Source organism: Phocoena sinus, chromosome 20 (assembly GCF_008692025.1).
Source record: "Phocoena sinus isolate mPhoSin1 chromosome 20, mPhoSin1.pri, whole genome shotgun sequence".
Taxonomy (NCBI): domain Eukaryota; kingdom Metazoa; phylum Chordata; class Mammalia; order Artiodactyla; family Phocoenidae; genus Phocoena; species Phocoena sinus.
Genome location: NC_045782.1, coordinates 46,338,395 through 46,353,200, shown reverse-complemented (window position 1 = coordinate 46,353,200; position 14,806 = coordinate 46,338,395). Strand labels below are relative to the sequence as shown.

Genomic DNA, 14,806 nt, shown 5'->3' with positions numbered 1-14,806 from the left:
TCAGAGCTTCAAGATCTTGTTTTTAAAAGACAATAAGGAAGAATCCAGTGCCAACTACTTCTGAGTAAGACTTCCTGCCCTGTCATGAGTCACAGCTAGGAGGCAGAAGGGCTATCCCAACCAGTTTTGGAGAGGAGACGAACATAGTCTAGTGACCGCCTGGGGCTGCTGGGTGAACACACTGTCTTTACACAGGCACCTGCTGGGCCCCTCAATGGCTGACGGGACAGCATTCCCCCCAACCTCCCCACTGGGCCAGAACTGCTGCCTCTGGAGAGGGCCCAGGCCTCTGGAAGGTTCCGTCAGCAACCACATCACTGATGACAACAGCCTCTCCTCCTGGAAATCAGAAAAGCCCCTCTTTGCCTTGGAAGTGCAAAGGGGAATTGTTAGGGAATTCTAGTGAATTTCTTTAAATCATCCTTTTAGTAGTAATTCCCTGTGCTTCACCCACAGCCCCACACTCCTGCTCGTTCAGGACAGAAACTCAGAGACACGTGTACCTGCGAATCCTCCGGGCTTCGTCCCTGGTGATGATGGCATCGCTGACGCCCCGGCCACACTTCCTCGGGGAGCAGCCTGGAGAGAGTTGAGCTGGGATGAGACGCCAACCCCGCTGAACCCCGATTAAAGAGCTGCCCGCTGCTGTCAAGGACTCACCTGTGGGCGGCCCTCCCCAGGGACAACGGAACTTTGTGGGATGGGGCCTTGCCTTCCCTGGGATTAGGGGGGCAGGTTTGACAAATAAAATATAGGCCACTCGGTCAGATGTGAATTTCAGAGAAGCAATGGTGACTTTCCAGCACAAGCAGACCCCCTGCAGCGCACACATCTCACTGGAAGGGGGTGGGTCCTGGCAGCGCCACACCAGGTGGGTCACTCCTAAAGCAGCTGACACTCTGCCCACCCTTGAGAAAACAGCCCAGAGGCGGCATCCACGGTATTCTAGAACCATCACTGACCACAGATCCAGACCCGTTGGCTAGTGCCTCCTGGATGACCAAAGCTGTGCTTGCAACTGTAGTCACTGTCCTTCTGCAGGGCCTGGCAAAGCTGCCCCAAGGTGCTCACCACACACTCCACCCTGCTTCCTCCTGCCTCTGCACCCAGGACTGAGCTGCTTAGAGGGAGGAGGATGGGGGAGCTTGGATGGGGCCAGGGTCGGGGTGAAAGTGGCCAGGGTCGGGAGCACAGGGTCAGGGTGGACAGGACCAGGGTTAAAGTGGCCAGGGTTGCCACTGGGTTGGGGTGGACAAGGCCAGGGTCAGGGTGGAAAGGGCCAGGATCAGGTAGATGGGGCCAGGATGAGGCAGAGCACCAGAGATGGACAAGCTTAGCAAGCCCCTGGTATCCTGGCACCAAGGGCAGGCTGGCTGCCTTGCACTGGGTGGGCCCTAGGATATGTCCTGGCCGATGAGACACTCTCATGGCCACCCCATGGCCTTGGGACACTCTCAGGACACACTGGGCTGGCTGACCTTTAGCTTTCATCCTCCTTTCTCTCTTCCTGCCTGGAACATGCCTGGAGGTGGAGCGATTGTCCTGGGACCATGTGAGCCACATGCTGAGTGGGAGAGCTGGGGCGCTCGGCCTGGGGCGCTTACAGGGAGCCAGGCTGGCCTGGGGTGCCTTTTTCTGGGTCTCATCATGTGGGAAAAATAAACTTCTATGTGGGGGTCATTAGGGGAGGGGTGCCTCAGTTCCACAGAGCTAAATACAATCTATTAATATAGGTGTTTTTATTAATACACAAAAATGCTTTTTATAAAGGTTGAAGGTAAAGGCAAAAACAACGATAACCAAAAGACAGCTTGGGGAGCGACATCATATCAACAAATACATTTTAACACAAAAGAATTATGAGAGGGGAAAAGACTGATAACAGGAACAGTTTCACCAGGAAGATGCAGGGGCAACAAAAGCACCAAGTGACATCGCCTCAAACACCTCTGGTGGCGAAGCGGCCACCAGACCCAGAGTCTCAGTGGGGACCCTGCCTCGCGGCTCCCAGTAACTGTGGACGGCGAGACAGAAGTTCAAGAAGACAATCCAGCAGCGACACAATAGGCTCAATGTGAATGAGCATGAAAAGCATAATTTGGTGAGAAAGTGAGTTGTGAGTGGCTGACGATGTCAGTGCACATACACAAGTGCACACGCTGCAAACACGCACACACACCACCCAGACACACAGGCCCAGGGCAGGTGGAGCCCCTGTCAGCTACAGGAGGAGAGAGGGGCGAGGGAGGGGGAGTCCAGAGGCTTTAATGCACACTCTACCCTTTTTTTTTTCTTTTGGTAAAATATATATAACCCCAAATTTACCATTTTAACCATTTTAAAGTGTACAGTTCAGAGGCGTTAACTACGATCACGTTGTTGTACAACCATCCCCATCATCATCTCCAGGACATTCTCATCTTCCCAACTGAAAACCCACACCTGTCTCCACCAACTCCCCCTCCACCTCATTCCAACTGTTTTTAATGTTGATAAATTATTAAATGGGTAGGAAAAATACGTTCTCAAAAGCTGTGACTTTAGAGTGAAAAAGCTGACCAAGACAGAGAGAGCATGCCCACAACAGAACCTATCCACTTTCCTGACCCCTGAGGGGAAAGGCAGCCCCCATTCCCTGGGCGCATCTTTGCCCCCCTTCCTCTAAACCCAGCTTGTGTGCATCACAATGGCGCCCCTTGGTGGAAGGATTTAGCAATATTTTCTTGGTTCAAGTCCAAAGCATTGCTCTCAAGAGAAAAATAAACTGAATTTTGTCTTTAAAACCCAGTCACTCTGGTTAGGTTTTGAAAACTGCTGCCCTCGAGCAGAGGAGGCAGGCTCTGGGATGGGGCACACGACATGGGGGAAGGGCCTCTGGTATCTACGTTCCCTGTTGCAACGTCTTCTGCAGCTACAACACCCTAAGACCGAAAATGCCTTTTCTGGGCTCCACTTGCTCATTACTGTCATCCCAGTTCTGTTACATCCTTCCAGGCAAACCGCCTCTTCCATCAGATGGCACCCACAGTGTGAGGGACCTCAGTGAAACACTGGCCACGGCCTGGGCAGTGACCAGTGGGCCTGCCCCTGCACAGGCAGGGCCTGAAACACCCACACTTCCGGGTCTATGTGTGGGCTAACCAACCGGGGGCGGGGGACGGGGGGGCAGCAGAGGGGGGTGAGGAAGGTCACCTGCCCAACGCCACCCCCACACTACTTTCAACCTGATTCCCATCAATTCATTGTAGCAAAAAAAGACGCATTTTGAACACACTGAATTCCATGTTAACATGCTGCTCTTTCCCGGATCACCTCGGCATCGTGTACCTTCAAACCTTCGGTGACTGTCATAGTCCTCGGAGCAGGGCACCTCAATGAACCTGCCTGGCAGGACCTCACTTCGATGAGCTAGGACCTCAGTGATGCTGTCATCACCCCGCAGACTGCCCCAGAGCAGGAGCGCAACGAACGTGGTGCAGGCCCCCAGGACGGCAACCCTCAGCCACTTCTTCCACACATCCCGAGGCGCCCGGACACTCTTGGTGCTGAGAACAGAAAACAGCTGTGGTCACCCAAATGCACCTGCATGTGCTGAAAACGCAGACCACAATGACCAGAGACCACAATGACCAGAGACCACACCCACCCTTAGTTACAGCCTTAAACTGTTCCCGTGCTGGCTGCTGTCAGAGCTACTCTCAATCAATCCAGAGGCACTCGCCAGCATGGGAGGATGTGGTGGGGAACGTGCCCCTCACCCCATATGACCAGACAGGGCTCACTTGCTTCCAAGGGCAACAAGATGAACTGCCTGTTGGTGTTCCTCCCAGCCTGGCCAGGCCCATGGAGAACCTGTCTGAGAGGTCCTGGCAGAGTCTGTGGCACTGATCACGTTGCCTGCATCCAAAAATGACTGCCACAACCCCATGCATATGGTCCCAGTGCACATGTGTGTGCATGTGTGCGTGCACACACACACACAATGTGAAGTAAGTTAAGCATGAGTCAAGCCCACTTCACTAAAACCACCAGCCAGCCACAAAGAGAATACAAGTACAACAGAAATGATTCACCAGTAAGACACTTTCTGTACCACCCGGGTTAACTGTGGGATTCACACTGCCTGTGCAGAAGTTGTAGGCATGTTTGTGTGTGTGTGCACATGTGTGTCTATGTGTGTTTGGGTGGTATATAACCATGCATATGTGTGTCTGTGTACATGCACGTGTGTTTTCACGTGTGTGTAACTGCGTAGCCGTGCACTCTGTTATCTAAGAAAAATGTGAAGGGCTTGAAGCACTGGCAGAAATGAGAAAAGAGATCCAGGCATCCTTTCAGGAGATGCACCTCATGTCTTCAAGTATATGATTAAAAGCAGAGAGCCTGCCTTCTATTTTTCTATGTCTCTCCACACTGCAAATTGCTATATATATAACACACAAATTCCGATTAAATAAATCCTAAGGTGGGCACAGCTCACTCAGACTAGGTTGGGTGAATACATGATCATTTTAAACAGGGAGCATAGTTGCCCAGAACACAAAGACCCCCACCCCCACTCCTAGAACTGCTGTCTAGCCTCCAGCCCACCTGGCCTCCTCTAATTAGACCAGGGTGGACACCTCACTCCGGTGGCCCTATCATTTCTCTTCCCCAATTCCGAATGGGGCAGGGAGACTGACCGCCCATCTCAGCAGCAGGGGCTGGAACCCTAACTGAAGGTGCAAAGCTGTGGGTGACACCTTCGCCTGGAACAGCCCGGCTGCTGAGACAGAAAGGGACAGAGAGGAAGGTACAGAGACAAGAGGGGAAAAAATAGCCTCCTGGGCCAGATTCAGATGCAACACTCCCCTGGAGGTCTCCTCAAAATAAGCACCCCTGTTCAGGGTAAGCTCGCTCAAGCTGCACCCCTAGAATCTTGCCAAAACAGAAGGGGATTTGGAGCAAGGTCCATGGCCCATGGGGCAAGCACGAGGACAAGGTAATATATCCTGGAATGATTAAAATACACCCCTGGCTCTTAAAGCTTCAGGCAGAATCCCCTCGAAGGCTACGTGATGAGATCACTTTTTCATTCATCGGGCCCCCCTGGTACACATGGGTGAGAGGTCAGAAAAGATTCCCGACGGTCTGCCCCCTACTGGGCCGCCCCCAACCCAGCCCCTACCCTCCTGGAGCGGGCCTCGCGGGATTCTTCAGGCCACGCCCTCCAGACAGACCACACCCCTCTAGAGCCCGATTCGCCCAAGCATATACCACGCCCCTCGAGGCCAGGCCACACCCACACTGCAGACCCGTCCCGGGAAAGGCCCCGCCCACGCTAGGTCCAGCCTTTCCTGGCCGGGCCACGCCCCCAGCCCCGCCACACCACGCCCCCGCCCCTCCAGACCAGGCCCCTCCCCCTAGACCAGGCCCCGCCCACGCCGCCGTCCGCGCGCTCCCGGAGCTGCCCAGTACCTGCTCGGGCGCCGGCGGTCAGCTGCCCGGTTGCCCTCGGGCGCCTTGGGAGCGCCCCTCCTTTGAGGTGCCATTGGCCAGGCCGCCGCGGAGCCGGGTCGAACGCGGGATCCGCCGCGAGCCCGGGACGAGCGCCGCGAGAGTTAGCGCGAGACCAGCGCGGCCGGGGACGCGGAGCGACGCGTTCCGCCGTCGACCTCCGGTCTGGTGGCCAGGCCTGAGCAATCGGAGGCCGAGCGCCGAGCGGGACCGAACGGGGACCTGAGGGCATCCGCGGCGCACCCGCCGTTGCCTGCCCTCTCCTCCTCCCCTGCCCTCCGCGGAACCCGACGAGTCTCCAAGTCTTCGTCTGAAGTGTGTCCTCGCCCAGCCGTGCGTGCTCTCCCGGCGTCTCCAAGCCCACCTCCCGGGGGTATCCAAGTCCTCCTCCCGGGGCTCTCCAAGCCCTTTTCCCGCCCGGGGTCTCCAAGCCCTCCTCCCAGGGACTTCGCACCCTCTTCTGTGGGGTTTCCATGCCCCTCTCCCCCGGCCCATGCCACACTGGAGGGCACTGGGTCCAGTTGGTGCTCAGTACACATGTATCCGTTAGGCCCTGCTGCTTTGTTTACGACATTCAATTTCCCTAGAGAACCTTACGTCCAGTGGGCAAGAAGTAAGATCTTAACCAGCCCTGTGGAGATACCTGATTCTGAAAGAGTGGAATTAGCAGTGAGGTTCATTCATGAGGATTAAGTCTGAAGAAGGTGAGTAATTTACTGATACAGGGGGAAAAGAAAACCTACTTAGACTCATTGAACAAGAAAAGAGATCTGCCCAACAGTCCCGAAACTGGGGAAATCAGATGCCATTTCCTGGTAACTTACCTGGAAGCCCGAGGAACTGGGACAATTGCAGACCTGCCAGGTTGTCTGGTAACAATGACAGTTGACCCAAGTCTTTGAAATAATCACATTTCTATAGACTTCATGCAGGAGGGAATCAAAGCAAAGAACTAGAGACTCACAAGATGGATTACTGAATTCTTCCTCTCCTTTTCCTTTAGATTTTGCAGCAACTTACATTGGTAAACAACTCTGAATGTGTCTGATGCAGGTAAGATGTTTGTGTTCATTCCTGCCCTAGGACTACAAGAATAATTGGAGAATTTCTCTCTGAACACGAGGAGGCACACACAGGACCAATGCAGACTTCTCAGCTCAAAATTTTTTCTTTTGGGACTTCCCTGGTGGTCCAGTGGTTAAGGCTCTGCACTTCCAATGCATGGGGCGCAGGTTCGATCCTTGGTCGGGGAACTAAGATCCCACATGCCGCACGGCGCAGCCAGGAAAATATTTTAAAAAAAATTTTTTTTTTCTTTTAATTCTATTCCCAGGGAAATAGATTTGGGTGTTTTTTTGGGGGCGGGTTTAAATGTAAAACAATTCAACTTTAAAACATTGCAGTTTTTCAGAATGCTTTGTCTTAAACTCATCCACTTATCAGTGGTAATTTAGGTAATTGCTTTAAGAACTTTTTCATTGAGACTGTCTTGAATATAGTTTATTCTTAAAAAAATCAAACTGATTGGTTTCTGTGTGCATTATTATTTCCTATTATGGATTCCTTAAGGTCAGGGATTTATGAATCCTTGCACAGAATGAGTAGTTTGAATTACTGAGCTGAACATATGACCAATGTACAAAGATTTTCTTTCGTTTTCCAATCTAATCCTTTGTGTTTTATGATAGAAGAAATAAGATTTCACTGCTTCCCAGCTGGTTCAGTATCATCCAGATACTTTCTCTAGTTTAACAAAAACTAGCCAGCACTGATAAACTGTGGCTTACTTGTTTTTTAAATTATCAATGGCCTGTTTTAAATCATAGGTAGTTTTCTCTGACCTAGAATAAAATTTTAGAGCTTCTTCCTCTGTACAACCAAGCTGACTCGAACTCTAGAAACATAATTGTTTTTAACGCTATTCAAAGAAGAATAAAATTGAGGACAAATTTTCTACAAAAACATCATATTGTGGGGCCTGAAAAGTGTTTGAGATATTTGCCTGTTTTCACAGGCATAGTATACATAGGATAAGAGGGTCTTTAAAACAAGAAATTATTTTGCAGTCATTTGTGTTATTACAGATTATAGCCATTTTATAAGGAAACAGTGCTATTCTATTTTAGAGACAAATCACAACTAAATGGCAAGGGTCCCTATGTTTGAACATGGAGACAGACATCCTTTTTTTTTGATTTGGCTGCGCTGTATGGCATGTGGAATCTTAATTCCCCGGCCAGGGATCAAACCCATGCCCCTTGTAGTGGAAGCATGGAGTCTTTTTATTTATTTATTTATTTAGTTAGTTAGTTAGTTATTTTGGCTGCGTTGGGTCTTTGTTGCCGTGCACGGGCTTTCCTTCTAGTTGTGGCGAGCAGGGGCTACTCTTTGTTGCAGTGCGCAGGGTTCTCATTGCGATGGCTTCTCTTGTTGTGGAGCACAGGCTCTAGGTGCACGGGCTTCAGTAGTTGTGGCACACAGGCTCAGTAGCTGTGGCTCGTGGGCTCTAGAGCGCAGGCTCAATAGTTGGGACGCACGGGCTTAGCTGCTCCGCGGCATGTGGAATCTTCCTGGACCAGGGCTCGAACCCGTGTCCCCTGCATTGGCAGGTGGATTCTTAACCACTGCACCACCAGGGAAGTCTGAAGCATGGAGTCTTAACCACTGGACCGCCAGGGAAGTCCCAAGACAGACATTTTGATTCGATTTCATGTCGGTGAAATGAGTTCCCTCCCAGTTCATGTCAGAATTGAAACAGACATTGGAAGGACCAGGCCAGTTGAGCCTCTGGAGTCTATAACCCTGAATTTCTCCACTAGGAAGAAGTGTCCAGACAAGAGGTTTTTTTGTCACATGATTTCACAAAAAATAGTACGATGTCGGGTTGCTCACCATTTAAGATGCGACTAGTTCATCTGGACCTGAAAGGAGCCCCACCGAGGGTCTGCTACCTCTCGGAGGTGAGAGCTCCCTTTCTCCTCTAGAGAATCACTTTGCCTTGGGTTTGGTTATGAAGTTGTGAACAATCGATGTTCTGTAGACGGGTGCTTGGAACACAACTGTGGGTTCTGTGTTGGGGCACGGTGGTGGCAACAGCATAGATTTTGAATTTCCCCCAAATCCCCTCACAAAGCAGACAGCAACCAGGATAGCAAAAGGAAAAACAGAAAGGACAAAAGACACACACAACCTCTTCATTGTGAGCTGAATCGTGCTTCCCAAAAAGATATGTTTAAATCCTAACCCATCGGACCTTGGAATGTGACCCGATTTAAAGACACAGTCTTTGCAGATGTCGTTGACATAAGATGAAGTCATATGGAAATAGGGTGAGCCCTAATCCAATAAGTGGTGGCTTTATAAGGAGAGGAGAATTTAAACACAGAGACATACACAGAGGGAAGATGATGTGAGGACACAGGGAAGGTACCACATGAGGAGAGAGGCAGAGATTAGAATCGATGCGTCCACAAGCCCAGGAGGACCAAGGGTGCTGGAAACTCCCAGAAGCTGGAAGAGGCAGGAAGGATTCCCCTTACAGCCTCAGAGGGGGAGCATGGCCCTGCTGACACCCTAGATTTGGGACTTCTGCCTCCAGAACTATGAGAGAATAAATTCTGACTGTTTCAAGCCACCCAGTTTGTGGTGACTTCTTATGGCAGCCACAGGAAACGTATGTACTCTAAATCAAAAGTAGGCATGAGGGTATCCCCGTGAATTCCAAAATACAAGGGGTGGGGCCAAACCACCTATAGCACAACACCCACGTGGGGTTAGCAGCCAGGCAGGGGGTGGTAGAGGAAAGAGAAAAGAGAATTCAGACGATGTCAAGACCAGAGGACCCAGAAAAGAGCCCAGCTAGTAAAGGTCTGTCAGAAACTGGGCGAGTTGTCCCTGGCTCCAGGTTGAGGGTGAGTGCCCAAGGCCTCAAAGCACTCCAGAATACCTTCCAGAACCTTCTTCCAGAAGGACAGAGCCCACACTAAGGACACAGTGTTGGGGGAAAAATCCACATTGAGCTGGGCAGGAGCATTGAGGGTGAAGTGGAGAGAAGTTTCAAATACTGGGGGGATGGGATCCAGAGGGAGTGGAGACCACGTGCTGTGGCAGTAGCTGCACAAAGTCCATAACCGCTAATCCTTTATGTAACAGCAGCAGAGGGAGCCCTGGGCTGGCCCAGCTCCATCCCAAACAGAAGAACCTGCTCTCAAAAACACAAGAAAACACATCTCATTTAAAAATGAGCAACAGAAAAGGAGTGTAGTTGTGCCACACAAAGACACTAAGAAAAAAGAGGACGATGATCTGAGTAACAGTGAAGGTGCACCAGGAACGTGTGACCACAAAGCAGATGACATAGTTCCGCAGTATTTCAGAAAGAGAGCAGAGATACTAGGAAAGTGATAGAACAGTGTAAGTCAGAAATAGAAAAGCCCAGAAATGTGACAGCCAGACAGAATGAGGTTGTGAAAAGATTGCCTCCAGACTCGGGAATGAATTAGAAAGAAAAAGGAAAAAAAAAAATGTCAGAAACGGAGACCAAACTAGAAAAAGAACAAAAGTGAATAGACGCCATGGGAAACAGTATCGGGAAATAAATGGCAGAGAAGAAAAAGTCAAGTGTGAAGAGATAAAAGCATGGTGACAAATGGATAGATGTGGAAGACAGGCAGAGAAGATCCAGCTTATGTGTAGCTGGAGCCACCATTTCATTACCTGCTGCTGCTGACAGAGTCAGAGGTTTAGACAACAATTTCTTATTCCTCCTGTTTCCACAAGTTGGCTGGGTGGCACCCTTAGGCTGAGCTTAGCAGCCCCTTAGCCACCAACAGCACCAAGGCTCCCTACCACCCCCAATAGAAGTGCCAAAGAGGCCACCCAGTGGTCAGATGGCCAAAAGGCTACAAGGGAAACCAGGAGCAAAAACGCCGAGGAAAATACAAAAATGCCGTAACCATTATGTTCCATTTGTGTAAGTGACTGACCTGGGTTAGTTTGACTCCTTTCCACAATCTGCCTCTTCTTGTAATTTGCAGTCAATTATTGATTACCCGTTTTACAATTATCCCAGCTAATTCTTAGTCCCAAGCTGATTTCCTCTTTCCATCCAGCATGCTTCAGAACATCCCCATATTCTTGGGGAAAGAAAACTTCTGACAGCAACATCAACAAGAATGCTACAAATCACATAAAACTCACAGTGGCCCTTGTCTGGAGGTGGGTTACTATTCTGAGTTTCTGCAGGAGCCCCCTCCCTTAACACCCACCCCTGGCCGTGATGCCAGGCTAGAAGAAAATCTCAGTCCTGTGTACAGTAGACACAGTCCTAAAAGTACTGGAGGATAGGGATCCATGTTCTTTGAGATAAAGGTAGAGAAAGAAGTGGGGGAGAACCAGGGGAGGGACCCCATGAGCACAGCGGGACAGCCTCTTTCCTCCTTCATCTCCCTCCTCTAGGCTCCTTCCAGGTGCTCCAGTAACCCTCCAGAGCCCTGTAGGCTCCCCTTACCCCAGCACCCCCCAATTCCGCCCCCTTGTATCAAATGAACATATCACTACATTAGAATTTGATTTGGCGTCACACGGAGTACGTGGGAAGAATACAAAGATCAACTACAATCCATGTCCATCAGCTGGAAGAATGAGTCCATGTGACACATGTGTCACTTTCTGTTCAAATAGTCATTTCTTCCTCACATCCCCCTCTCCCCCAGATTTTCCCCCTGTTCCGTGCCCTGGGTGCCAACGGCCTCCTCATCGAGTATGAAGACATGTTTCCCTACGAGGGCCACCTGAGGCTGCTGAGGGCCAAGCACGCATACAGGTACCCGAGCCGCCAAGCAAGCCGATGCCTCTGCAGAGAAAACGGGGTGTGTGGGGTGGCAACCTGGAAGGGAGTGGAGGGCAGGCGAGAATTGAACGACAGCAGGACAGTCCTCTTCTGTCTTGTTAAATGCATGTCTTTAATCATAAAAATAAAGCATGTTCACCGAAGAGAATTTAGAAACGTTTAAAAGAAAATAAGCATCAGCTGCGATCCCCCACAAGGAAGTGCTGTGATCTGTTTCAGTCTTGTCTGGGTGTGAAGTGTGTGGAGGACACTTTGACAGGTGTCCATGCAGGGGAGGGAGGGCTGCTCTTTAAGGCGGGATCTTCACCAGGAAAGTGAGGATTAAAGGGGAGAGAATCAGAATCAGTGAAGTCGGATAGTGTGGTCATGGGTGCACCCCACTTGGCTTTAAAATTATGGGTATCCATGTAAATCGGTAATAAATAGCCCAAAAGAAAATGGGCAAAGAACATTCTGATCCCCCAAAAAGAGAGAAAAATAGCCAATAAGTATATGATAGTAATAAAATAACAGTGAAATGCCATTTTGGCTACCAAATTGGTGACGCTTTTAAAAAAATGCGAATGCTCTGTGTCCACGGGGGTGAGCCGGAGCAAGCCTCCCACTGGTGGGCTGGGAAGCAGCTTGGCTCCATGTGGTAGAACTCCCAGCACGTACGTGTGGGCAGGAAACAAGAAAGGCATGAACCAGAGCATTAATGTGGTGAGATGGCGGAGGTATTCGTGTTTATTCCTACAATGAACACGTTTTCTTCCTTTGTTTTTGAAAGTGAAAAAGGTGCCAGGGTTCCGGTGAAGCTTGAAAAAGGTATATTTACAGACAGAACTTTATATAATCAATTCATCTATAGAACTGGTTAACTTCAGAGATGGTTCAAACACATACAGAAGTTGAGATAAATTCACAAATGACAACTCATGGTGGAGCAGGCAGTGGGCCCTTCCAGGATGGCGTCCTCAGTGGCCTCAGCGACGAAATGCTGGCCTGAAGGGACACTCCCACCTGAATCTTGAAACTCTTCGTTTTTCTTTCCTCTATTAAAGGGATCACCAGCCTTTTGTACGAAGGGCCAGACAGTAGATATTTTAGGTTGTGCAGCCCATCTGATCTTTGTTACAACTAATAGTGGGGCAGAAGCAGCCACAAGTGATAATAATGAGTGGGCGTGGCTGTGTCCCAATAAAACCCTATTTGTGGACACTGAAGGATGAATTCCATACGATTTTCACATGTCACAAAATATTCTTCTCTTGAGTTTTCTCAACAATTTTAAAACATAGAAACCATTCTTAGGTCACAGGCTGTACAGAAACAGGTGGTGTGTTTGTTCTCAGGCCCATCTTTCCACCTTTGCTCTAAAATATGATTGCTTGTGTGGCCTAGTTTCTTGTAAAATGACTTTAGCCTCTTGTTGAGTTTGGGTCAGAATAGCTGGTACTATTCTTTCAAGAAGTAAACTGTTACTTGACATAACAGCATTGTTTTCCTAAACTCTAGCGTGGGAGTCTTCTCTGAAAACTTAAGAATATCCGTTGGGCTTTTCAGAGTTAGCACCCCTGCTAGTTTCCGCGGTAGACTCCCCCAGGAACCTGACGAGGGGGGTTGGGGGGAGCCTGAATGGAAGCCTGTGTGAACCTCTCTGGGTGGTCTTGGTCTCTCTAGCCCCTCCGAAATCAAAGAGATCCTGCATCAGGCCACACTGAATGAGCTGGAGGTCATTCCCTTGGTGCAGACATTTGGGCACATGGAGGTAAGTGGGAGGAAGGAAAGTTACCTGGTACCCAGGTGTGGGGTTCAGGGGTGTGCGGACGGGGCCAGACACAGGCAGGGAGCAGCTCAGCACTGTACAGAGAAGCTCTGTGAACGGCTGAGGAGCTCGGAGCTCTAGGTGGGAGCACCCTCTGTCCAAGGAGGGGAGGGGAAGAGCTGGATGGGGGGCCTGATTCCCACAGAGCCCTGCAGACTGGGTTGTTTTCCTTTTTAACGTATATTCATCAAAGTATTATTGTGCAAGGTGAAATACAACATTAAGAAAATGTACTTTCTAGGACTTCCCTGGTGGTCCAGTGGGTAGGGCTCCGCACTCCCGATGCAGGGAGCCCTGGTTCGATTGTGCTGCCAATGCGGGGGGCCCGGGTTTGATCCCTGGTTGGGGAACTAGATCCCACATGCATGCTGTGCCTAAGAAGTCCGCATGCCACAACTAAAAACAGATCCTGCATGCCATAACTAAAGATCCCGCATGCCGCAGCTAAGGATCCCATGTGCCGCAACTAAGACCTGGCACAGCCAAAATAATAAATATTTTTTAAAAAATACTTTATTAAAAAAAAAGAAAACGTGCTTTCTGTGGTCTCCTTTTTCACTTAATTTTGAAAGTATTCTCCCAAGCTCCTATGTGATCTTCAAAAATACTTTTCACGTCTGCCTCAGATAAGGGGAAGCAAATTAAACATAATACTGATTTAATGGCTCTCAGGCTCCGTTTAGATCTATCAGCAGTCCTTCCCCCACATCTTCACTTTCCCTTCCAGTGATGGCGCTTTCCTTCCTGTTCAGGGATTCTCTCCCACCATCTGCCCTCCAGCTCTCCTGGTGGACTCTCCCTGCTGTGCTCTCTGGGCTCCGGTCCTGACACACTCGTTACCCACAAGCCCCTCCTCCTAAACCCTATGGCCTCCTGGTCCCCGGCTCTGGCTGTGCCCAACATCTTCTCCGTGTGCTGTCCTGTAGCTGCACTGGACTTGGCTGTCCCCATGGCACCTCTCGAGGGCCCTCTACTCACTTCACACTCCTTCTCTGGATAAAGCCATTTCCCCTCCTGCTTCCCTTTCCTGTCCTCGGTGACTCCCAGGACTCCCATCTCTCGTGCAGACCCTGAGTTCTAGTCTACAGTTGTCTGCTTGGTGTCTCTGTTGTGAGGCCTCTTCCAGCCTCAGGGAGGGGCTGTACCATCCCCAACCCCCCCACTCCAGCTGCATTTCCCGTCTACTGTCAGGTCCTACACTTTGCTCCTCTGCCTCCTGAGTCAGCGTTCCCTCCGTCCCACTGTCACCATCCTTGTCTAAGCTACTGCCGGACCGGCTGTAAAGTCCTCCAGTGGGTCTCCCAGCATCACTCCGCCCATCCCCACCCCGCGCCCTGCTCCCCACCACAGCTGGTCTGAGCGCTTCAACTACAGCTCCATTGTACCACGCCCTCCTGCTCCTTAATTGGCCTTGCTCTGCTCTTACGGTGGATTCGTCTCCTGGGGCTACCATAGCAAAGGACCACAAACCAGGCGGCTTAAACTACAGACATTTGTTCTCACTGTCTGGAGGACAGCGGTCCGAAGTCAAGTGTCAGCAGGGTTGGCAAAGACTCTACGTCTGGTCACTTGCATCAGAATACCCTCTTCAGCTGTGAAGCACAGTTCAAGGATTTTGCGCATTTCACTTTCTGAGCTGTTGAGTTTTTAAA

General features: G+C 50.2%; 2 protein-coding genes across 6 annotated transcripts in view; one reads left to right on the top strand and one right to left on the bottom strand.

Annotated features, from left to right (window-relative positions):
- OGFOD3 (2-oxoglutarate and iron dependent oxygenase domain containing 3) overlaps positions 1–5,657 on the bottom strand; it is a 19,153-nt gene extending 13,496 nt beyond the window's left edge. Inside the window, exons 1-3 of the mRNA XM_032615509.1 lie at positions 5,458–5,657; positions 3,328–3,545; positions 504–579 (exon numbers count right to left, since the gene is read on the bottom strand). Of these exons, the coding sequence (XP_032471400.1) occupies positions 504–579; positions 3,328–3,545; positions 5,458–5,531 (368 nt within the window). The 5' untranslated portion in view covers positions 5,532–5,657. The remainder of the gene's footprint in view (positions 1–503; positions 580–3,327; positions 3,546–5,457) is intronic.
- The window catches only part of HEXD (hexosaminidase D), an 18,194-nt gene continuing 8,804 nt past the window's right edge, over positions 5,417–14,806 (top strand). For 2 of the 5 annotated variants that reach the window (XR_004347261.1, XM_032615505.1), the window contains exons 1-5: positions 6,084–6,200; positions 6,500–6,549; positions 8,316–8,456; positions 11,211–11,320; positions 13,010–13,097. Coding sequence is in view for 4 of the 5 variants with exons in the window: in XM_032615505.1 (XP_032471396.1) it covers positions 6,535–6,549; positions 8,316–8,456; positions 11,211–11,320; positions 13,010–13,097 (354 nt within the window). In the remaining variant the exon portion in view is untranslated. Of the gene's footprint in view, positions 6,201–6,499; positions 6,550–8,315; positions 8,457–11,210; positions 11,321–13,009; positions 13,098–14,806 lie in introns of all 5 variants that reach the window. The other 3 variants (XM_032615506.1, XM_032615507.1, XM_032615504.1) reach the window with 3 other exon arrangements.